We start from the raw sequence: 25,614 nt of genomic DNA, 5'->3' as shown, positions 1-25,614 counted from the left end.
TATATATCAATTTTAGGGTATGCAGTGCTTTTGTGCATCTATGAAGTGCACGCCACTGCTGCTGATAGCTAGTCCACGACTTATTGTAAGATAGGTAGGACTAGATTATCCTGGATCACGCATGAGGCAGCTGGAGATAACCGGGGATAATTCAGTATATGAGAAGAAAAAATCGCAATAGAAATCCATACTATACCTACATTTAAAATTTTGGTATTTATGTATATCTATCAACACTCTTGGCACTATCCCGTTCTCTTGCTGTAAGTCCTAGGTATCTATAATATAAAGCTTGCCTGTAAGAGATTGGCAATAAGGCCGCCTTTGCATGTCTACATTGTGTACTGTATACTCCTTATTGTTTCTTTTCCTGTGCAATAAAGTGTTTCTTCTTCTTCTTTTCTATACGATGTGTCGATAGCCGAAAGGTGAGGGCGGAAATAGAAATAATAGTTCCTGAGCACACTGACAACAATGAAACTATGATGCAATAAGTGAATACTCTGAAATACAATAATTTTGGTATTTTTAGCATAACATTATAATATGAGTCACGAATAAACGAGTTTCCCAGATATACATAGACACAATTACAATACTGCCACTGGGAAAATGCGTAGGACGATTTCGACCTATGCACCGTGCATACGCACAAATAAATAATTGAAAGTAGGTACTTGCAGCGTGGCGAGGACAAATTAACGAGCGAATGATTTAGAGGGGGGGGGCGTGAAGCCAAAACACCGAGACCGAACTGAAGTGGTTCTAGCCAGTTACAAATTACAATACGACTACAGTCTACAGTTTAGACACTTTCGTCATGTCTTTGCTTGCCGTCCGGCGATAAACGAAAATTGTATCAGTAATAAATTGTTCTATAATGTATGCAATCTTTATCGTCTCGTTTATTTTGCTGTAGAAGCTTTAATTGCTTTGTTTTTTTTTAGAGAATGGTGATTTCCATATGCTATCTCTATCTTCTTTCTTTCTTCTATATATCATATATATGTAAAGTTGTGCGTATCTTATATTATATGTAATTTCATGTAAGTTTATTGTATGTGTTGTTTCTCTACACCAACCACTGTTCTTTGTTTCTATTGTTCTCCTTCTACTTAATGGTTGCCACTGTCAGTGATAAGGCCGCCATTACACCCTAGTTAATAAGATGTTTGTGTATTATGTTTTATAAATAATAACTAGCTGACCCGTGCAACTTCGTCTGCACCAAATCTGTTATTACCGGAAAACACGAATAAAATGAAATTTTCTAAAAATCAATTCTAGCTAGATCGATTTATCGCCCCCGAAACCCCCTGTATACTAAATTTCCTGAAAATCGTTGGAGCCGATTCCGAGATTCCAATTATATATATACAAGAATTGCTCGTTTAAAGATATAAGATAATAAGTATACTACGACAATACACACCTCATCTAGCCCCAAAGTAAGCGTTAGCTTGTGTTATGGGTACTAAGTTGCCTGATGAATATTTTTATGAATAGTATACATAAATACTTAGAATATACATATAAATACCCAGACACTGAAAAACATTCATGCTCATCACACAAACATTTTCCAGTAGTGGGAATCGAACCCACGGCCTTGTACTCAGAAAGCATTGTCGCTGCCCATTGTATGTCTTGGTGTGTCATAAAGTTTTTTTTTTACCTACCAAAACCATTTGGCAAATAATAAGATATTTTTTACTTTTTTTACTGAGAGAGTACAATAGAAATGCAAGAAAAAGACACCTCGCATTACAGAAAAGCGATTGTTAGGCGTATAAATTACATCACAGAATCCGTAGCGTGACTTAGTTACGCGGTGGAGTCGACGACCTATGATCCTGGAGAAATAGGCTTATTATAGCAACACACACTGATCCTATAGCTGTATCAGTTGAGTAACAAATCACTGCAAAAATATTTATCTAATAACTTTGGAAACCTCGTAGTTTACTTTTAAGTTGACGAATTTAGTCATCACCATCATCAACTCACTTCTATGTCAAAATTCAAAAAAATTCAAAATTCAAAATTCATTTATTTCAAGTAGGCCTAATACAAGCACTTTTGAAACGTCAAGCCTGTCCGTGTGTAGTGACTCTACCACCGGTTCGGAAGGCAGATTCTACCGAGAAGAAGCCGGCAAGAAACTCAGCAGTTGCTCTTTTCCAACATCAAAAATTTACATTTTATATGTCATATTCTACATGTAATGTACGCATCAAAAGTGCCATCTATGTGCCTATTTGAATAAAGAAATATATGACTTTGACTTTGACTTTCGTAAGCCAGTTGCAATCGTATTATGTTGCTGCTACACGACATAATTCGCGTGTTTATATTTTTTTCACATATAATATCACGACCGAAATCAGGCTCGGCGATCGCAAAAAAAAAACCAGATCAACAAGTCTGTCTTCAAGTTTGAATAAAACATGTGCCGACCAAATATTACATGAGATAAAGGAGAGATATATTTTTTGACAAGGAATAAACACATATGAAGAGATTCGATTTGAAAGTATATCTAAGATGATCTAGCGCATATAACTCAAAAAGACTAGTTTGCAACTGGTAATCAAAGAGCTGGCATATCATCTCAAATCTTTATCAAAACCATTGCGAGACTAGGCCGTTTGGGAATGATAACGCGGCTCGTAACATAGCATCTGCAGATCCGCACCAAACAGGTTCGTATCTCTTCGGGAAGTGTAAACAAATTACTTCGCTAAATATAGCTGCGCAGTTATTTTCGTAAACGGAAACGGAAATCCGAATGTAATAAGCTCTTACTTTTGACAACATTACTTTAGTTCCATATTATTTTAATAAGTTTCAGTTATTAAACACTATATGTGGTGTCATATATATGTTGAAATATTATATGCGACTGGCTTGCAGAGATTCACTCGGTGTTTGTTTTTAAATCGTGTTTTTGAATAAAGTAGATCATGACGTCAACATATCCTGATGATGCGACGTATTAGCTAAATGTGCGTCGAGAGCGAATTGTGTTATGTGGAGTTTAAAATAAGTTTAATTTCACCTTATAGATTAGTATGTCAAGGGTGTAGCAAATTAAGCTTAATGTCTATTATACAAGAACGGCTCTAAGAACTGACGTTTATGACTATAGTTTAAACAAATTGATGAAACATTTCAATTTATTTATTAAACAAAAAACTTTTTTCTCATATCATCAAGTAAATAATAACAACGCAAACTAGTGACGATAGAAGAACGTATAAATTATCCGAAAGCCAACAAGCAACAGGCATAAAATACAGTCGCATTTCTTATTATCTGTATACAGCACGCAGTAAGCACATCAATTGAATAACAAGAGCCCAATTGAGGAACGGTATGTTAATTTAAGTTCATAGGGCTCAACCAATCAAACGTTTGGTGCATTTAAGTTCTATTTTTGAAACTAGTAGTGATGTCACTTTTTTGCAGTTTTTATCGATTAATAAAAAAATGTTCCTACCGGTTTTATATTACGTTAGATGAAAAGTAGAAACCACGCTAAAAAATTAAATCAAATTGTCTGTCGGTGATTTAAGGATAACTACAACATAAAACGTCCAATCATATATCTTGTAATTTTTTCATCTTTTAATATCTTAAAACTCTTAGGATTTTTGACCAACGGAAAGATAAAGCGGGAGTATTTAATATTACTAAATATATTGACGTACTCGTAGCTAGTTTAAAATATTCGATAGATACGGAAATAAAAAAAAACAAATTAACAGGTAATACTGTGTGACCTACGAAATAAACTTATCGTTTCGTAGGTCACACAGTAGTTCGATATTGATACAAATCAATCGCAAAACACATAGCGACAATGTATTTTAAATAAACTCTGTAACTTACACTTTCCCTGAGAGAGTATCCAAATAAAAAATATAATAGTGTAAAAAAAAACTTTAAAATTCACGCTTTTATACAAAATAGCCTTAATTTGTGTCACCGATTCGGCGGATCGTAATGTTTAAGGGGCTCGTACTGCCACTTTACAGATGAAATAAATATAAATCCGGTAAATAATCTTAAATCCACACGAAAAATGAAAAATATGATAATACGGATACAAAATAACACATCTTGTGGTAAAAATATTAGACAAGTTATAGTTATATGAGCTGCCTAGTGAAAATCGATTGGTGAAAGGCAAATATGTATGCCTTCTTTGATTAGGCGTTACCTACTTAGTCATTGCCTTGCCAGTCGTTAATGAAAACGGGCATTATATTTATAAATACACATATTATTACACATACACATAAAATATACTCGTAAGAAAAATAAAATATATATTCAGACTCCCTTGACACTAAAGTGTGTTTTACTCAAAACAGTTATTAATCAAAATTCTACATTACTTACCACATTTCCGGCGAGTATGGTGGTGAAGTGGTGACCAGGGATGGCGGTGGTAGCAATGCATCGTTTGACAACTGAGGGCAAATAAAAACAAGGTCACAAAGAACCTTAATACTATGAACTTAAAGTTCTTAATTGCAAGTTCAAATAGTTTTTATAAGATCACAGAGCCACACCACTGCGCTAGACCTTACCGCTAGTCTTCACTATCATCGCATAAAGCAGTATTATTTTAGTATTGTTAACATTTTGTTCCAAATTCAAATTAAAGAACGTTTCGTTCATGTAGAAGGTCTATCCCTCTTGAAGCTTTCATACATATAATATTACTACAAATGCTAGGTGAATGTGATAACTACATTCGGTAACTTAAAACTGAAGCTAGGAGGGTTCCAAACGCGCTCTTGTCTCGAAAAACCCACAACAAATTAAGCCGCGTTTTTTTTTCCATCTGAGATATGGTTTTTATTAGTGTTTTTACCTACACTTGGAGGAATTATCAATTTTTTAAATTTAAAATGCGTATAAAAATATAAAAAAGCAATGTGTCATCTCTTGTTTCAAACGTGTATCATTGTTATATGGATCTTTGAAAAAGTAGATCGAAACTACAACGTTTCCTACTAGATGACGCTACAGTCGCCATAAGACTGATGTGAAAGGCATATACTAATTTCGGCATCGACGGTAGGAGAGCCGTAGCTTAATTGGTGAAAGCGCTCAGGCCGCGATTGCCCGAGAGTCGCAGGTTCAAATCCTGTCGGTTCCGAAAATTATTATATGCATTTTAAATTTATAAAATTGAGATATGGATTTAAATCAGTTTAATAGAATACGAAGATCTGTTTGGCGTGGAGTATTAAGATTGAAGAAATTATGAACTCCACACTGATTCTCCTGCTTTTCGCGCAGTATAACAAATTAAGGGTAACCTTCATAGTATATGGTGGAATTCCGAAAAGTAAATGCTTCTATCCAACGTTTATAACAAGTAAAGGTACGCTTACAGTGGTGAGGACGGTGGCATCGCAGCCTGGCTGGTATTTCTCGTGGCCGGTGGTTGGTCGCCGCATCACCTTCTCGCGGTCTTGCTTGTGTTTGCGGTCCGCGCCTTTCAGTTTGAAAACCTGCGTAAAGAAAACAATACATCATAATCACCAAAAACCTATAACTGTCTACTGGTGGAGTTAAGGCCTCTCCTAAAGAAAGGTGTGTGTTTTTGAAGTTATACTTCTTTAGCTAAAAATCATGGGTGTGAAATTATACTATGTAACGAAATGCGCACGCGCATGGTTACACGATTTTAACAGAATGCAGTTAGTTGCGATACCGAGTGTGAGAGGAATACATCGTCCGTAAAGAAAGGTGTGTGCTTTTGAAGCTATACTTCTTCGGGAAAAAAACATGGGTGTGAAATTATACGATGTAACGAAATGCGCACGCGCATGGTTACACGATTTTAACAAGATGAAGGTAGTTGCGATACCGAGTGAGAGAGGAATACATCGTCCGTAAAGAAAGGTGTGCGCTTTTGAAGTTATACTTCTTCGGGAAAAATACATGGGTGTGAAATTATATTATGTAACGAAATGCGCGCGCGCATGGTTACACGATTTTAACAGGATGAAGGTAGTTGCGAAACCGAGTGAAAAGAGAATAAATCGTCGGCCAGCTCACTTTTTACGATGCTCGTGCACACAGTCACAAAAAAAAACCGACGACCTGAAGTTAGCTATAAGGTTTGACAGTGTTTCAATTGTCAAAGTCTGCGGGCTCATTCCGGTGATCTAATTGATTCAATTGTAAAAAAATCGCAAATTTTAATATTGAGTGAAACTTGCTGATCCGATAATGAGATAACTATATCTAAGATAATGCGTTAGAATAAAACTTTCAATGTATTAAATACCTTTTTTCTATTGTTAGTGTAGTTTTTCCTACAGAGGTAGAATAAGGCGAAAGATAAAATTTTTGAAAGGATTTTTATCTTGTCACGCTGAAGAAGTATAACTTCTAACGCGTGTTCATAAATGCACACAGGTTTTTTTATATTAATTGACGGACCTAGCAGACGGCACACCTGATGGTAAGTGAAAAACCATATAAACAGAGCAACACTTCACAGGGCACGCAAGTAGCACGTCCTGCAACACGCCGCCCTGTGTCCATCAATTGGACGGGCGATTGGCGCAGTGGTCAGCGACCTTGCTTTCTGAGTCCATGGCTGTGGGTTCGATTCCCACAACTGGAAAATGTTTATGTGATGAACATGAATGTTTTCAGTGGTCTACAGAAGCACCCGCTTCTCTCTTTTTTATAAGTATTCATATATAGTGGACCCCCGGTAGTCCGACAAACATTTTGCAGGGCAGTGTCGAACTATCGAATTCGTCGGATTATAGAGTACTGCCTAAGACCCCCTATAGTCCGGATTTTTTTACAAAAGAGTACCTTGTAATCCGACAAATTACAGATCCAATGATAAGATTATAAATATTCGTATTCAATAATAAATAATAGACCATGTCGGATTACAGGGGGCGCCGGATAAGACAGGGGCCGGACTACCAGGGGTCCACTGTAATTCTATAAAAATAGTCATTAGTAATCTTAGTACCTTAAGCACAAGCTACGCTTTCTTTGGGGCTAGACGGCGATATGTGTATTGTCGTAGTATATGTATCCATACCCACTAACCCGCTAAACACGACATTATTACCAATTGCGGTACTACCATAAAATATTGTTACTCTGGCAGGTGGTGATTTAATATGTTACTATTATCGATAGAATGACATTAAGCGTTATCACGATTACAACAAGAACGGTAACTTTTAGAGGTAATGGCGAGTCAAAATTAGTTCTTTAGGTAATTGGGCTTGCTTAAATTCAAGACCCTAGGAACGCCACTGTTTATAAGTAACTAAGGCAAAATCCTGTTATAATAACCTTTTCAAACCACTCCCTAGACAATACCTTATTGCATAGCCTAGTATTGCAAGGTAAAGTGCGTCGATACATCCTATAGGCTTTGCGGGTAAGTAATGTTGAGTCCCCCTTAATTTTTCGAATAAGGAACATCGCGCAAGACGCATCTGAATATAATCCGTCCATTCTAATAATGCTATCTCGCTCTTACGTATGGTGGCGTCCCTGTCACTCACCAGAGTCTGTGAACCATAAAGTTTAGATTGTAAAATAAGTGCCCTCGCAGAGATGCAAAACTCTCGCTACGTTCGGGACTTACACTAATATCCATCGTTTGCTGTGGATTTACACCGGCGCCCGTAACGTAAGACGTTGCTTTACACCCTTGTTGAACAATCTAGTATTACGCAACGCGTTTACCTTGATCTGGCACGCGGCCGCGTGAAGCCTGTTGTCATCGTTGGCGAGGTAAGTCTCCACCTGGATGCGAAAAGGCACCCCCTTCTCGCCACCATGCTTCTTGGCTGTGAACTCCGTGGATATGCAGTTCACCTGTACAACAATATAACGTCAAAGTTTTGTTCTTCCGGTTTCGGCTGTACCTAGTTACCACTATGAAAATTAAGCTTAATTTGCTGTACTCCGCGAAAAGCAGGAGAATCTGTATGGTGTAATTTATAATTTCTTCAATCCCTTATACTCCACACCAAACAGATCTTCCGCAATGTACCCTCTACGCACTGTTGTTGGTCTGTTGATGACAACCGGCTCCGGTTTCGGAGCGAAACGTGCGTAGACGATACATTGCGTATGTGTGTAGTGGGTATCCTGCACTCAATCATCGAGTCAACATTTTAAGGAGAGCAGTAATACACGTTTTTACCTAATTACATAAATTTATTACATTCTAACCAATAGAACACTTTTGAAACGTCAAGTCTTTCTGTTTGTAGTGACTCTACCACCGGTTTGGAATGCAGATTCTACCTAGAAGAAGCCGGCATGAAACTCAGCAGTTGCTCTCTTTCAACATCAACTGTTAACATTTTTCATTTTAACATTCATTTTTCTATTTTGTGAGATATGAAAGCGGAGCCGGATGCTTCCAAGCAACTTTGTCATTAAGAAATTCATCAAAAGTATATATCAATAATTATATTAACTTTACCTTATATAAAAATAAAATGTTTTACAAATTAAAGATAACTGTAAATTAATCTCAGTTCAGTTTAAGTTAAAAGTTCAAATAAATATATAAAAAACGTGTGTTCTTATGTACACGCTTTAGAAGTTATACTTCTTTGGCGTAACAAGATAAAAATCTTTTAAAAAATTTTATCTTACGCCTTATTCTACGTTTGTAGAAAAAATTACACTAACAATAGAAAAAGGTATTGTTTGAATTATTGAAAGTCAACTGTCAAACCTTTTTTAGAAAAACTGATATGTTGACTATAGCTAACTTTATGGTGTAGGTTTTTTGTGACGGTGTGCGCGCACATCGTAAAAATTTACTCTCACCATTTTTCCCTAACGCGCCAAAAGAAGTATAACTTCAAAAATAAAATTAAATGTGTGTGTTTATGTCTATAGGCTAGTTACCTTTATGTAAACGCCGACGTCCTTAGTGGGGTCCCAGTAAATGTGCAACGCGTTCAAACAGGTCGGCTGTTCCACGCGCGTCACCCCGTACGACAAAGGCACGTCCACCTGTGAACAAAAAAAATGTATGGACTATATACGTATGGACTGCGTATAGTACATATAAAGAAATAAATAAATATACTACGACAATACACACATCGCCATCTAGCCCCAAAGTAAGCGTAGCTTGAGTTATGAGTACTAAGGTGATCGATGAATATTTTTATGAATAATATACAAAAAATCCTTATAATATACAGATAAACACCCACACACTGAAAAACATTTATGTTCATCACACAAACATTTTCCAGGTGTGGGAATCGACCCCAAGGCCTTGGACTTAGAAAGCAGGGTCGCTGCCCACTGCGCCAGTCGGCCGTCAAATATCAGCCGTGGCGATATCTGCATCGCCACGCCAACAATCAGGTTTACCCTCGCCTATAGATGTTTCACATCAATTGGACATTTACATTACAGTTTCAAAGATTTGCATCAGAAGGCTTATAAAAGAAAGAGCGCCATCTAGCGTCAGGCCTGGTACCCAGTACTGTGACAAGATGACGCACTCTCGATACCATATAAATCGTAATCAACATTTATTACGATTTATATGGTATCGAAAGCGCGATCGAATGGATGAATTATTGAATACACTTGAATTATACACAAAAAAGTAGTTACAGAGATACATAGATATATACATAGAGCAAGACAGTACTTTGGTTATCTTATCGCTACACAGCGATTTCTTCCAGGAAACCAAAGACGCAAAAGAAAAACATTTGTGCTTGATTGAAGCCTCAAATTTATTTATTTTCCATTTTACTTTTTTATCATCCCTTTTTTTTGTACATCTATTCAGTTTTGAACTTTTCTTTGTTAGTTGATTAGCTTAAAGTTTATTTTAAATAAGCATGCCATGATCATTTCTTCTAGAAGGTTCCTTTCTTTCTCTTTTATTTGTGTTATTCTCATGATAATGTCATTGACTGTTACCAGTTAAATGATCAAAAGAAAAAAACATATGTGCTTAATAATTTAAAATGTCAAGTTTAAATTAGAAAGTAGATAAATAGTACATTTTACTCCGTCTGGAATAATAATCGAGGCAAGAATCGCGAGTGAATAAACGGTTTCAACCAAAATCTAGACAGCGGCCTACGAAACTTTCATACAAAAACAGGAAAAAAGGGTACAATTATTTTCTAAGAATGTATTTAAAGGTTTATCCCCTTTTTATCTTAGCAAGTGAGATGAAAATCGCCGTAACAAACGCGAATGGTACACTACCTGAAACACTCTCGGCTTCCTTAGAGCGTTCGCTTTTAGCTCAAGCGCCTAATACCGCATCGACTATAAAACGCAATGTAACCATACTTGATACATAATGAACTAATTTTCATTATCTCCCAAACTGTGCGACCCAATAACATTTTGTGAAGGGCAATGTTTATCGACATAGGATTGTCTTGATAATAAACTGTAATTTTTTTTTAAATATTAATAAATAAGTATGCATAAAAATTACGATTAAAAATTAAATTTTAATCTTTTACCCCCTGTTAATACTATGGTTTATAAGAGGTGGTTTAAAGTAGCTTCCCACAGGCGAAATAATATTAAAAGCGGTTAAGTTTGCGAGTTCACGCATTACATACGAACATTAAAAAAATTTTTACTCTTTCTAACATTAGTAAAAATACATAGACACTAACTTCTATGATCCTTTCCCCGGGTCTCTCAGCATGCCACTGAGCAATCTGTTCGCGTTCCATGTACTGCAGGCGACGCTCGTGGAAGCAAATCTTGATGATACTCTGCGAAAAAAGATATAAAGATATAAGATGTGTTACTAGTTTAAAGAAAAAAATAAATAAAAGAAAAAAAAAATACCTTCAATATCTTGTCCTTGCAATGCAACAGATCGCCAACTTTCTTGAGTTTAATCTCATAAGGCTGCCCCTGATTGAGGTAAGTTAGAGTTTCCTCGTTCTGTTTGGTCGCTATAGACGTGGCCGCGGCTAACACGTATTGGAATCTGTAAGTAAATTGAAGGTTTTGGAATCTGGAAAAAATTACATTCTTGTTATCTGATGAATGCTTTCACGTGAGAAGGAAATAAATATAATTGCATTATTAGAAATATAAATAAAGAAATAAATATACTACGACAATGCACACATCGCCATGTAGCCCCAAAGTAAGCGTCGCTTGTGTTATGTGTACTGAGATAGCTGATGAATATTTTTTTTTTAAATATAACACACATAAATACTTGTAATATACAAATAAACACCCAGACACTGAAAAACATTCATGTTCATCACACAAACACTCTCCAGTTGTGGGAATCGAACCCACGGCCTTGGACTCAGAAAGCAGGGTAGCTGCAAACTGAGCCAATCGGCCGTCACTGGACCAGAGTGGTGGAGTACGGCCTTAACCCCTTCTCATTGTACTTGTACCCGGAGAATCATATCGTAAACAGCTGGCTTGCCGTACATCGCGACGGAAACCGTAAATAGTAGGTCATACGGGTACAAGTACCTCTTTTGGGGTAATTTATTATATTTTATTTGTATTTTTTTTTAATTGAAGAAATTAAAATTCTTATTTTTTAGATCTTTTTAAATACTTTGCTACTTTATATAAAGCGTAAGCTTATAGAAAAATCCTATTATAATATTAAGGATTACATGTATGATAAAAAAGCTTGGGTATGAATTGCACTAACTTCATAGCTCAACATTTACCAGACTGTGAGATGGTGATAACAAAAAAAAACTTGGCTAAGTTTGTTGTGGGCTCTTCTTAGATCAGGGCGCGTTTGTAACCCTCCTAGCTTTAGTTTTAAGTTAACGAATGCAGTCCCCATCGATAACATTAGTGTAACATGTTGAATGTATGAACGCTCCATAAGTCTCTATGAATAAAATGTTACTATTGTCTATATGAATAAAACATTTTTGAATATTTGAAAATAAATTATAGCTTATGTTACTTCCTTATATAGCTTAAATAGTTTTGCTTTCTTTTGGTGAAGATAAGGTTAAATTCAGTCGATTACTTTCGGAGTCTTATTGGGTACAAACACACAAACACAAAAAACTTTTTTTTTTATATAATATTAGTAGATAGATAATAAGTTACCTGGTATCATCTTTGAAGCTGTTATCCGAGCGGGCTGTCGGTGAGTGCAGGAAGCTTTCCAGTGAGCTCGGAGAGCACATTAGCAAACCTGCGATTTTTTTAATGCATTACGAAAACGCTATAAGACTAATATAAATGCATATATATACTGATTTCGGCATCGGCGGAAGGAGAGCCGTAGCTTAGTCAGAGCGCTCAGGCCGCGATTGCCAGCGAGTCGCAGGTTTAAATGCTGTCGGTTCCGAAATTTTTTATATGCATGTAAAGAACTCTTTTCTCGAGTTCATATATCGAACCTTTTCTGAAAGTCACCAATGTTTTTACAGTGATGAGTGACATAAAGAAAAGGATGTTTAAGAAGAAATTATTTTGATTTTAAAGACCTGAAGTCCTTACTTAAATGTTGTTTCTTGTATTTTTACAGAAACGCATTATCGTCTTTATTTCAACTACCCATTGAAGGGAGTATTATAAACATTATTATATGCATTTTAAATTTATAAAATTGATATTTCCTCCAAGGGTAGGTAAAAACAATAATGAAAATTATAAAAAATACGAAAACAAGTCGTATAAAAGACCAGCACAATGGTGTTTTTTATGCAACATGTAAATGAAAACCGAAATAATACTCCAGAGGCTTTAGAGTTACATTATTTACTGTCCCTGACATTCATGATCATTTGGTGCACTGGGCACCGACACTGCTTTCTGAGTCCAAGTCTGTGGGTTCGATTCCCACAACTGGATAATGTTTGTGTAGTAAGAAACATAAATGTTTTTCAGTGTCTGGGTTTATAGTCGTAAAAATGTAATAGGCCCGTTTTGACATTTGTGCAAGACCATAGAATGTAACTTGGAACGAAACTGAAAGAAACAATAAAATAAAAATCAATTACATACAATGTTTTTAAAAATATATAAATTTTTTTGGGACGTTAAATAATATGAAAGAATATATCGCGAGTATTCTTTTTGCCCTTACTTCATAGTAGCATGCAATTTATAATTGTTGCAAAACGTTCCGAAAACAGTTACGTTCTCAGTCTTTTTTTTTTTTTTTTATACTAGAGCTGAACCATTTTTTTACTGAATATCGAAATGAAATATTGTGTAGTAATCTTTACTGCAAAGAATGAGCTTGGTTCTCAAAATGGGTTCTAAATAATGAGTCTGAGTTGATGTATCTGACCAAGCGGCACATGACTGAAGCGTCCCCACGCGCACTGCGCAGTTTTTCGTTCCTCATCTTGTAAAGTTGACTGTGCGCTCGTTTAAGTTTGATATATATTGTTTACTATTACGTTAACTATGGCTCTTCTATTTTGGACATTAATTTAAACATAGTGATTTGACTCGATTTTTGTGTTTGTTGTTATATAGTACTAACTCTGTTTCAACATGTTGAAAAGTGGACGTATAATCAACAGCCAGTCACGCGTATTGGTTGTGAAGTTAAAGGAATACTTTGAACGATCGAACACTTTACAATACATAATAATATCAATCAAGTACTAATACAAACTTGAATTGATTTATCGTGAGTATCGAGTCCCGAGTCTTATGGTTCCATAACTAGTTACGTCGCGATGACAAATGTCAAAACGGGCCTATTACATTTTTACGACTATAATAATAAATAAATATGTATATTTATTTATTTATTTACCAGACGCTGAAATAATAAATATATTACGTATTGTCGTAACTTAATGGTTGCCACTATCAGTGATAAGGGCGCACGTACAACAAGCGAAGCGCTAACGGGCGGAAACTGCCCAGAGAGAAGAAGAAGAAGAAGGGCGCCATTACACCCTAGTTTAGGTTATAAGATGTTTGTGTATTATGTTTTATAAATAATAATAATAAATATACTATGACATCACAATCTAGCCCCAAAGTAAGCGTAGCTTATGTTATGGGTACAAAGATGACTGATGAGTATTTTTATGAATAATATACGTAAATACTTATAATATACAGATAAAACACCCAGCCACTGAAAAACATTCATGTTCATCCCACTAATATTTTTCAGTTGTGGGAATCGAACCCACGGCCTTAGAACTCAGAAAGAAGGAACGCTGCAAACTGCGCCAACCTTCCATCTGTTATCATAAGTTTATCTGTATAACATAAGTATTTATATATATTATTCAAAAAAATATTCATCAGTCATCTTTCCACCCATAACATAAGCTACGCTTACTTTGGGGCTAGATTGTGATGTCATAGTATATTTATTATTATTATTTATAAAACATAATACACACACATCTTATAACCTAAACTAGAGTGTAATGGCGCCCTTATCACTGATAGTGGCAACCATTAAGTTACGACAATACGTAATATATTTATTATTTCAGCGTCTGGTAAATAAATAAATAAATATACATATTTATTTATTAAGAAACATAAATGTTTTTCAGTGTCTGGGTTTAATAATAAACAAGCTAAACTTTACGGCTAGATGGGTCGTAGTATATTTATTTCCTCTGTGTAATACGCACGTACCTTTGTTCTCCTGGTTAGTTGGCGAGTGGTAGCCATTCATTGGCATCACGATTGGCATCGGTTGGCACTGCATGCTTTCTGGGCTGGCTGCGGAGCGAATACATACGTTTAGTCTTATAATACATACAAAAATATAAATCAAAATATATAAATATAGCTATGTGCCCCGCCCATTTCCACTTTAGCATCGCGACTTGTTGAGCTATGTCGGTAACCCTAGTTCTTCTACGGATCTCATCATTTCTGATTTGATGATTTGATCACGTAGAGTCTAGAGATACTCCTAACATAGCTCTTTCCATCTCTCGCTGAGTGACTCTAAGAGCCATAGTTAGCGACCACACTTTAATGGTAACGAGAAAATACCCTTACATACAAATCATTGTATTTCAGCCGCTGCCCGCGACTTCGTTCGCGTTTGTTTCAAGTATTTAAAAATCATTATGAACAACATCTAAATTTGGATAAGGATTAATAACTGATAATAATCACCTTATCAAATAGAGCAATATTTTTGGACAAGTTTGATAACCATAAAACAGGCTATAGTGAGTCAATCTTAAATATATGCTCCCAAAAAGTATACGCTCCCAAAAAAATTGCCGGAAACTTTTTTATAGAACTTTCAATGTGACAATTCATCTAAGTACGATTTTTTTTTTGATAATTTTTATATTTATTTTTTTCTTTTAACATAAATTAATGTGGCGTATGTAACCCACTATGTAACTTGCAATAAATGATTATTATTATTACTCTACAGGGGAACGCTTTCGGCTTACACGATCTTATTGAAACTAAAAATAAATATAAAAATATGAAAACTAACAATGTGTTTTATAAATTTAAAATGCATCAAAAAAAAAACTCGGAACCGACAGGTTTCGAACCTAAGACACTTTGACAATCACGGCCTGAGCGCTTTCAGGTCGCAGGTTCAAATCCTGTCTATTCCGAAAAATTTGATATGCATTTTAAATTTATAAAATTGATAATTCCTCTGTGTATTTAAAAACACTAATAAAAATTATAAAAATTATGAAAAGCAATGTGTCATCTCTTGTTTCAAACGTGTCTCATTGTAATATGGACATTTGAAAAAGTAAATCAAAACTGCAACGTTTCCTACTAGATGACGCTACGGTCGCTATAAGACTGATGTGAAAGGCATATATTAATTTCGGCATCGACGGTAGGAGAGCTGTAGCTTAATTGTAGAAAGCGCTCAGGCCGCGATTGCCCGAGAGTCGCAGGTTCAAATCCTGTCGGTTGCGAAAATATTTATATGCATTTTAAATTTACAAAATTGATAATTCCTCTAAGTATATGTAAAAACACTAATAAAAATTATAAAAAAAAAAACCTTACAGTGTGTGTTCATCATCACACCGCTATGCGGCGAGGTCTGTTGGCAGCCATCATCCAAATCACGGTTGTCCACCACCATGTTGGTAATCTGGAAGAAAATAACATTGTCACGTATCCATATCTTTACATTCTTATCCTTATATCACCAGTCAAAAAAGGGAGAAAATTCAGTACATATATTAATTATTTATACAAGTAGTTTTATGGCTTTTTTTTTTCTCTATTGACCAAGTAGATGTCCAGTGGCGTGCACTAGGTTTCTTACCAGGGTATGCATTCAGCTCGAAAATAGAATAAAACGGCATAAATTCTCCTTCTATACAAGCTATGTTTAAATTTTAGGGTAGGCAGTGGTTTTGTGCATGTATGAAGTGCGCGCCACTGTAGATGGCCCACCTGATGGTAAGCAAACCATCGCCTATAAACAGAGCAACACTTCACACTGCACGCAAGGAGCACAGGTGGTGTTAAGCCTTATGTGCAATCACATCGGCAACCAGACTTTTCAGACACTTGGAACAATGCTGCTTAGCGGCAGAAATAAGCACAGCTATAGTAGGTACTTCCCCAGATGGGCCCTGTCACATAAGCGGTACTACTTCTAAGTCACCTGTCTATCGTCGGTCCTCCTCGGTGGCCACACACGCCTCGGGTTCGTCAGCAGGTTGCCCGGTGGAGACAGAGCTTCCTGTTTGAACCCCGCCAGCGACGGCAGTGTAGACAGCAACGCCTCACTGTAAAGAGACAGTGAATTGTCCACTTTATACTTTATATGGGCTTAATATTAATAAATAAAGTTATTAATATTAAGCTAAATTAAATGATTCCAAGTGTGTTAGTACTTGTTATCTTAATAAACTCCCGACACAAAAATGACGTGGTGTTTTAAGTTTGACGCGCTTGGTTGCGTGTGTGTATGTGCGTGGCGTGCGTGCGTGCGCGTGTGTGTGTGTGTTTGTGTGTGGCGGCCAGCGCCTTTAAATTTGGTTCAATAGTTTTAATGTTGTTGAAACCAACCTCATAGACAGTTCTCCAGGTAAATCCAGGTCCAAATCATTAGTCGTCCATCCAGGGGACATGTGGGACGACGAAGAGCTGGTACCGCTTCCGCCCATATCTCCGAGGGTCGCTGGAATCAGACAATTACAATTTATACACCTTCCTTTTCCACTTGGAACAGTAGCTTGTCGTGTTAATGAAAACCGAAATAATACTTCACGGGCTTTAGAGGTACATTATGTACTGTCTCTGAGACTTAGCTGTGAAACCGAAACGCTAATAGTTTTTGAGTATTTTGCCATAGTTTTAGAAAGAAATCAGATACAGCTCTAACATCACATGCAAAATTAAAATCATGTGACTCCTGTCACTCTATTAGGTACGCGTCGCGTAGCGTAGGTACTATGCGCGTGTCGGTCTTTTATCTTCAATAGGGTTGTCCTAAGTAAACATTTAAAATGTTTTAAATTCGTTTGTATCGAAAAATAAGTAGGTATGCTTCTTTTGATTTGATTCCTTATGAAATATACTTATGCAACCTTTAAAATAATTTAGTATGTCTGTTACACGTTGTACAAACTAAAGTTTACTAAAAGTTTGCTACAAACATGACACTGAAAAAAAAGAAATGAAAAGATTATGTACATTATAATACATATCAGACAAGTAATTAAAGGACATTGCCCATGGACAGGCCCTGGATTTGGCGTCGTGTCGTATGTATATTTAATCAAAAAAATATTACTGATTTCTTTATGTATATTTGTTTTTTATCAACATTTATTTTACCCTAACATTAAAACACTCAATAAATAATCGATTAATTTATTGAATTATTTTGCACATACGCCAACCTATTCAATCAATTATATATTAGAAATCGATTCAAAAATGACGATACTTTTTGACTAATAATAATAGTTTAAAAAAAACTAAAAAACACGCTTTTTATAGAAAATAAATTTTAATAAATTTAAATTAAGAATAGTGTTAAAAATTTCAATAAATATAAATTAATAATAGTGTGAATAAAAAAAAAATATTTTATTGTAAAAAAGCGTGGGGTGCATGGTGTCAATAGTTATAAATATTTTATTGACAGATATGAGTGGAGTGATTATTATTTTGATAATATCTTAAAAAGCACCCCACGCTTTTTTTAAATAATTTTTTTTTTCATTCACACTATTATTCATTTATATTTATTGAAATTTTTAACACTATTCTTAATTTAAATTTATAAAATTTTATTTTCTATTTTTTAGTTCGGTTTTCTATAAAAAGCGTGTTTTTTAGTTTTTTTTAAACTATTATTTTTTTCTACTTTTTAGTTTGGTTTATTTTAAAGTGTTATTTGTTCTAATCTACTATCGTGATAACTTTAAAACAGCCCATTAAAAAGTAACAGCTAACGCCCTCTACCATCTAGTCAGTGGCGTGCACTGGGTTTCTTACCAGGGTATGCACACGGCTGTAAAATTGCATAAAATAACAAAAATCCTACTCCTATACGAGTTAAATATCAATTTAAGGGTAGGCAGTGCTTTTGCGCATGTATGAAGTGCACGCCACTGCATCTAGTAGCTTAATGTTTTCTGTGGAATTTGTTAGGAACGCGAAGGCCATCTGTTGGAAACGCCATAGGTTTTTTACATTTGGGTCTAGATGGCGCTGTAGTAATTTTAATTAATAGTTCGAAAAAACTAAAAAATCTTATTTTTTTATATTGAAAATTGGAATAATCTTCTCAGATTAGTGTATTGTCATCGGTCCTCGATATGTCTACAAACTTTGAATCAAATCTGATAGTTCAAAGTTGGACAAAATCTTTATAATTGTTTAAGAGCCTGCCTTAGAGTTATCGAAAATGTTCTCATGGGCGTTTGAAGTCTACAAATCCGCACTAGGCCAGCGCGGTGGACCACATCCCAAACCCTACTCATTCTTAGAGGAGACCGACAGGGTGATTACGTATCTCGCGACAGGTTTGCGACAGGCGTATATCTTGCAATCACTGCTGTCAAACTTCACTTTTCCATACAATAAATAAACAAAAGTGACGTTTGACAGCAGTGACTGTGGTGCCGAAAAAAATTTTGACAGTGACAGTGTGCGGTGCGGATTAAATTCACAAAAATATTTACTGTAATATCTATTGTGGAGCCATAAATGCGGTCAAAAATCGTGAGGAAGCGTAGACAAATTTTTCTCTCGAGGAAATTTTTCTTAATCGTGTACAGCGGATATCCATTTAGTCAGAAAACTGGTCAAGAGAAACAACCTGTTGTTTTGGACTTCGTAGATTTTAAGCCACACGGTGACGGCAGATCAGAATGCAGTTGTTACCACAGCTCTTCTAGCCAGCGGGTGTCGTATGAGGTGACTAAGGGAATGTAACGGAGAACGGGCATCTATGCTATTACTACCAACTGCTGTCGCGCGTCGTCTCATTAACCTATCGTCTTCCCAGCAGTGGCGTGCATAGGGTTTTTGACCAGGGTATGCATAAAGCAGGTACATTGCATGAAATAGAAAAATTCCCCTCCAATACGAGTTTTATAAGATAATTTGGGTATGCAGTGCTTTTGTGCATGTATGAAGTGCACGCCACTGCTTCCCAGCATGGTGATAAATCGCAAATCCTTACATTGGGAGAGACCTTTAGAACAAAAACGACACCAGCAATAGAAAAAAGGTATTTAATACATTGAAAGCTCTTTTATATTATCTAGTTAAATAAAGTTTATTTAAATATCACAAAAAATATTTCTACATAATCACTGACGTAGGTCGGTGTACATAATGAAGGAATGGACATGGCAAACATAAATAAATTTGGAATTCTAATAGACTCATTATAGGACAACCAGGTTTTACTCAACATTAAATTTTCTGATTTTTGCACAATTGGATCAATTAAATCACCGGAATGAGCCAATTATCAAACCTTATAAATTTTTCAACTCTTCTATATTAAATGCGTAAAACACAACGATTTAACCGATTTGACTGAAATTTCTTTCAGAGATATATTGTAGTCTTGAATAGCAAATAGGCTACTTTTTATCCCGGGAAATAAGAGTTCCCGCGGGAATAATAAACCTTATTCCACGCGAACGAAGTCGCGGTTATCAGCTAGTAATTAATAGTATATTACAAACTCAGATAATCAAAAATTGGGTGACCCAATTTATCCGAGATACAAGAGTTTGTAAAAACTTCATCGGCTAGGCAGTAGGTCGCCCTGTTCAGTTCCACTCACTGGTGTCGTGTGCTGGGGTTTATCTCCGGTCAAGATGATTACGACTGCTGAGTGCAATTCGTTTTGAGTCTACTTATCTTTCGCTCCTTCTCTTATCGTATTGAACATTATATGTACGTAACGTATTATAATCAGTTTAATGTATACATTCGCGTCATCAATACATTTAAATGTATATAAATAAATTAAATATATGTGCCTGTCTGTGATTGTCTACAAACCATAGCCAATTCAGCCTTTAGTCAAATTCGCTTACCTAGCCTAATACTCTTTTTGCTGCTGCAGTCATTTGTGATAGGGAATTAAAGTATAGAAGGTAAGGTGAAGCCGTAGTACTCGTAGGTCCCCGGAACGGTCATTTACGAGTGACATTGCGAAAGGTCTATCTGTTTTATTGTTTGATATCTATGTTTGACGGCCGATTGGCGCAGTGGGCAGCGACACTGCTTTTTGACTCCAAGGCCGTGGGTTCGATTCCCACAACTGGAAAATGTTTCTGCGAAGAACATTAACGTTTTTCAGTGTCTGGCTGTTTATCTGTATTTTATAAGTAATTCCCTATGTATATTATACATACAATTATTCATCAGTTATTTTAGTACCCATAACACAAGCTACGCTTACTTTGGGGCTAGGTGGTGATGTGTGTATTGTCGTAGTATATTTATTTATTTATGTTTGGCTCAACTTTCACCGATTTTGGTCAAAAATGCACAGTGAAAGCTTATAACAAGACACTTTATACACCGAAAACGCACGTCAGCTAGAAGAAAATAATAGAATAGAATAGAAAAACTTTATTGCAACACAACAAAAAAAGGAAAAATACAAGGAAAACAGTAATAGTACTTAGTGCTAGGGTGCAAGAGTTAATAAAGAGTAGGTAGGTAATAAAATTTTACTTTTATACGGCTTAGTAGGAAAACCGATAGCGACAAAATTTTGCATAGATAGGGCTTGCATTATAAATAGACATTGCATAATTCCAAGCCTGGGCAAATAAACTGTTTTAACGGAATTATTTCTTAAATCTAAATAAACTTTTTTTATGATGCGCGCGCACATCGTCACAAAAAACCGACACCCTGAAGTAAGCTATACGGTTTGACAGTGTACACTTTCAACTGTCAAAGTCTACGTCCATTTCTTTAATTACCAAAGAAGTGTAACTTCTAACGCGTGTAAACACACGTTTTTTTATTAAAAGTTTGGTAAAATGTAAAGCATATTCAATCGTGGTGGTTTTTGTTTTTATTACTTCAACTTGTTCCATTATATGGGTACGGAACCCTAAACTAGATAGTTCATAGAGTCAACTAGATAAAGGGCAGAGACCCCGATACATATTTTATTTATTAACATTTTCTTCTCGGACAATTACGCAAACATTAAACCGGCTCAGATTCTCTTGGTTATCAGTTAAACTTTGGCCGGGGCCTGGGTAGGTATACATAACTAGTAATTACTGATAATAACTGACGATCGTCTCGGTCGACCATTACAAGGGTTTAATTTGCAATAACATTTAATCCCAAGCATAAATAACTTTACAAAATAGACCATCTTCTGCTTTATTTATATCATCATCATCCCCTTGGAGTCAAATGCTTGCGAGACATTTCACCGCGGGCGGTTGATTGCCTCTGGTGACAGAAGGGCTGGCTCATTTTATGCGCAAAGAATCAACCTGGCTGTTTAGCGCGGAAATGCAGCCCGCATTCTTGGCACCATTCCATACGGGCATGACCTTTATTGCAACATTATAAATAAATGTTATCGTCATCATCTTTATCAAGAGGGGGAAACTAGACTATAAATTATCGTCAAAAAAACGTAAAAGGGTCAATTATTTTAAACAATAACATACTCTGTGGGTCTGCCTTAACAGTGGCGTCAATTAAAATTAGAGCGATTGTTTTTTGCGTTAGATATTGAGATTTTGTGATATATCCCGGTTTCAAACTTTTTACAAAGTGCTCGTAACGTAGAACTTAAAACATATTAATTTTGAATTGGGATTATTTATCAAGCCTCTCACATCAGAAGTGGGATTATAAACCCATGTCGGTAACGCAATTGACAATAAACCAATTTATACACAATTCGATTGCCAATCAAAGTAGATTGTGTGGAATTATCTTAAGAATGAATAATTAAAATGAAATAAATATTACCATAAGGATTGTACGCGAGGCCGGAAAACGCATGCGCGCCAAACTCCGCCAACCTCCTTCCTTCCATTGCTTCTCTTGCTGCAAACTGTAAGACAGCTGCGGCAGATAAGTGGCCAGATTGTAGAGTGTCTTCTACCATGTTGTATTTATTGCCTGATGAACCCCTTTGTGGCAACAGTGGTGATATTATTTTAACACTCTTACTAATTATTGCACTTTTCAATTTCATACAGTCACTTTTTTAATAAATTATATTCAAACAATCTTTAAAGTTTTGCTTGATGGTACCACATTTCAAATTTTTGTAGTGTCATTGGAACTGAATATAACATGCACGAAAAAAGAAGTTTATTCGTAGAATCACGTGGCTATTTCTTTGTAATATTTACACTAGCTACAATTTTATCTTTTAAATTCCCAGTTTTCTACAAAGTTACTTCTTTATCGAAGTAAATCTTGTGCTGAAGCACAAGTAGGACTTCAATGTCACATTTCTATAAAAGCCACATTGAATTCTTCTTATATTTTGTTGTTTTTTGTAAATTTACGTTAGTTTTTGGTTTTTGGTCAAATCTTTCCTTCCAATCTATACTGGATTCTTAGTCATCATTATCACTCGTTAATAAGTGTCCCAAATTCTGGCACAAGCTGCCTCTTTCATTGTATAGAGAAATATAATATACGAGTAAAGCTACCAATGCAAACTGAATTGATCAACCTTCTTCGGTAATTTAAAATTGCTTTTGTTCTTTCGATTATTTGGAATCTATCTTCCTTCACTGTTAAATCTTGATTTGGTTACTTTTTCAAGACTGATGGTTTCCGTGATGAGATATGAGACAGAAAAAGCGGTTCTATTATCGTTTTTATTTGAAAGTTTTGTAATCGTGTCACTTTTTTCTAGACTTTCCGCGACCTCTTTTACTAAAGTTTTGGCATTCGATTCAGCGTATGTACCGAAAACACTAAATGTCCTTTGTCAGAAAACACTAACACATTTTAATGTCCATATGTATTTTTTCGTCAACATCCTCTTGCACGTTAAAATTTTCAGGTTGTCACGCCAAACGGTCATTTTAGTCAATTAATAACTTTTGCTGTTTTAATATTCTTCCTTGAAACTAGTTAACGGATAGCTTGCATTATATCGAGTAGATATATTTTATTCAATTCTACGAATATTTTGTTTGAAACCCAGTGAAATGAGAAAGATAATGAAGGGTTTTTATTCAAGATCAAGAAGAGTGGAAGCACACTTTATAACTTCGCGTTAGAAATTTAAAGTACGCACGATTCTGCAGTTTAATGTTGTTGTTCATGGATCGCTAAAATATAAATAACTAGCTGTATAAGGGAAAGATTTTAATTAAAATGATAATTTTGTGTCCAGTGGGAGCTTAGAGTGAAAAACATAAGACAGACAGAAAGTATATATAGACACTTTTATAGAAATGCAAAGTTTTGTAAAGAAATCTATTCAATACATTAACTACTTATAGTGTAGTCCTCAAGAGATTGGTTTAGCAATGAGACCGCCTTTGCACACAACTGTATCGCTTTTCTTCTTTTTACTGTGTATCATGTTTTGTTTCCATGTACCAGTATGTGCAATAAAGTTTTCTAAATAAATTAATAATAACAATACATTTCAAGTAACATACGGAAGCTAAATTATTTTATTCATTGCATTCAATGTTATTTGGAAAGGGAGTGCTAGGATACCACCCTTATGAACAACACCTACACAACAATTAGAGAAATAATTATAATTTCAATTTTCAGATAATAATAGTAAAAATTACAACCCTGACTCAGCTTAATGAATGATATATATAACGTAAATTAGTTAAAGTATTGTATGTATAATGGTGTCTTTGTGCGTGTACCAAACATTTTCTATTATAGTTAAGGTACATAGTTTTGGGCTTACATTGTCCGCAGTTTATTTTAAAATTATAAACACTAGAGTTAAATAATCATGTGTTTCCACTAAAATCAAGAACGTTTCTAAACGTCTCGCCATATTAGATTAACTATAAAGACTTTTGTTTGCGTAACTTTATCTGAATTTACTTACATGCATGCGATATAAAATTATGTGTTTATTTAAGTGATTATTTTCGCCGGTTATCTAATTATTATTGATGCCTCGTAAGCCTTGTTAAGGCTTAAAGATATGAGATTTTGGTTTCATTAAACAAGCTTTAAAAAAGAAATAATATGACTGAAAACTAAATAGAAGGGGGGGGACCTTCTATTGGAATTTATGCATTTCCAGAGCTTTACAAATAGTCCTAATAAGTTTTTGAAGTTATAATTATTTTGGCGCGTTAGGGAAAAATGGTGAGAGGAAACTTTTACGATGACGGTGTCACAAAAAACCGACACCATGAAGTTAGCTATAGTCAACATTTTAGTTTTTTGACTTTTGACTTTCAATAACTCAAACAATACCTATTCTATTGTTAGTGTCGTTTTTTCAACAAATGTAGAATAAAGCAAACGATATAATTTTTGAAAAGATTTTTATCTTGTTACGCCAAAGAAGTATAACTTCTAACTCTTCTCTTCGTTTTTTTTTATTATAAAGATTACGATAAATATATAAATATACCGATAAAAGCGGCTGCTATCACACGACACATCTGATGAAAAGTGATGATGCAGTCTAGGGTGGAGCATGCTTGTCTAATTTATTCACTCACGACTCGAAACTACCCATTTTTACTACATATTTTTATACCATTTATTTGGATAGACAAGGATATCAACAGGAAAATAAGAAAATTAGATTGAATATATAGAAGTTGAATGCAAAAGGCGGCCTTATTGCTTAGTAGCGATTTCAGCCAGGCAGCCATATATAATAGACATATTTTTAACAAAAAGTGCCAACACAACAAAACTCTTTCTTTAATAGGAATATTTTGATGTACCCATTTATACTGTTATATTACTTCAATGTTAAACAGTGATTGGCTGATAGTCTCTGTACACAGCAAATGTTTAACATGATGACGTGCTAATTTTTGCTGTGTTTTGCCACACCCATTTATCTGCAGAGGCTTATGGAAGTTTTCAGTATCGCCTACAAAATGTTTGTAGGTAATCCTTTTTCCTAGTTATAACCTCTACTTTCTTAGTCATTGGTTCGAGATGATGATGATA

The 25,614-nt window shown here is 35.3% G+C and overlaps 1 protein-coding gene across 6 annotated transcripts in view; it reads right to left on the bottom strand.

The window, feature by feature from the left end:
* The window catches only part of LOC120624915 (transcription factor CP2-like protein 1), a 55,251-nt gene that overhangs the window by 17,111 nt on the left and 12,526 nt on the right, over positions 1-25,614 (bottom strand). For 2 of the 6 annotated variants that reach the window (XM_039891713.1, XM_039891714.1), the window contains exons 2-13: positions 22,447-23,567; positions 17,029-17,140; positions 16,622-16,745; positions 16,012-16,099; positions 14,644-14,730; positions 12,127-12,214; positions 10,870-11,041; positions 10,692-10,793; positions 8,932-9,039; positions 7,750-7,881; positions 5,409-5,528; positions 4,405-4,475 (exon numbers count right to left, since the gene is read on the bottom strand). In XM_039891713.1, coding sequence (XP_039747647.1) covers positions 4,405-4,475; positions 5,409-5,528; positions 7,750-7,881; positions 8,932-9,039; positions 10,692-10,793; positions 10,870-11,041; positions 12,127-12,214; positions 14,644-14,730; positions 16,012-16,099; positions 16,622-16,745; positions 17,029-17,140; positions 22,447-22,675 — 1,433 coding nt within the window. In that variant the 5' untranslated portion in view covers positions 22,676-23,567. Of the gene's footprint in view, positions 1-4,404; positions 4,476-5,408; positions 5,529-7,749; positions 7,882-8,931; positions 9,040-10,691; positions 10,794-10,869; positions 11,042-12,126; positions 12,215-14,643; positions 14,731-16,011; positions 16,100-16,621; positions 16,746-17,028; positions 17,141-22,446; positions 23,611-25,614 lie in introns of those variants that run through there. The other 4 variants (XM_039891717.1, XM_039891715.1, XM_039891711.1 and 1 more) reach the window with 4 other exon arrangements.

Source organism: Pararge aegeria, chromosome 7, assembly GCF_905163445.1.
Source record: "Pararge aegeria chromosome 7, ilParAegt1.1, whole genome shotgun sequence".
NCBI classification, from domain to species: Eukaryota; Metazoa; Arthropoda; class Insecta; order Lepidoptera; family Nymphalidae; genus Pararge; species Pararge aegeria.
This window is presented reverse-complemented; position numbering and strand designations above follow the sequence as displayed.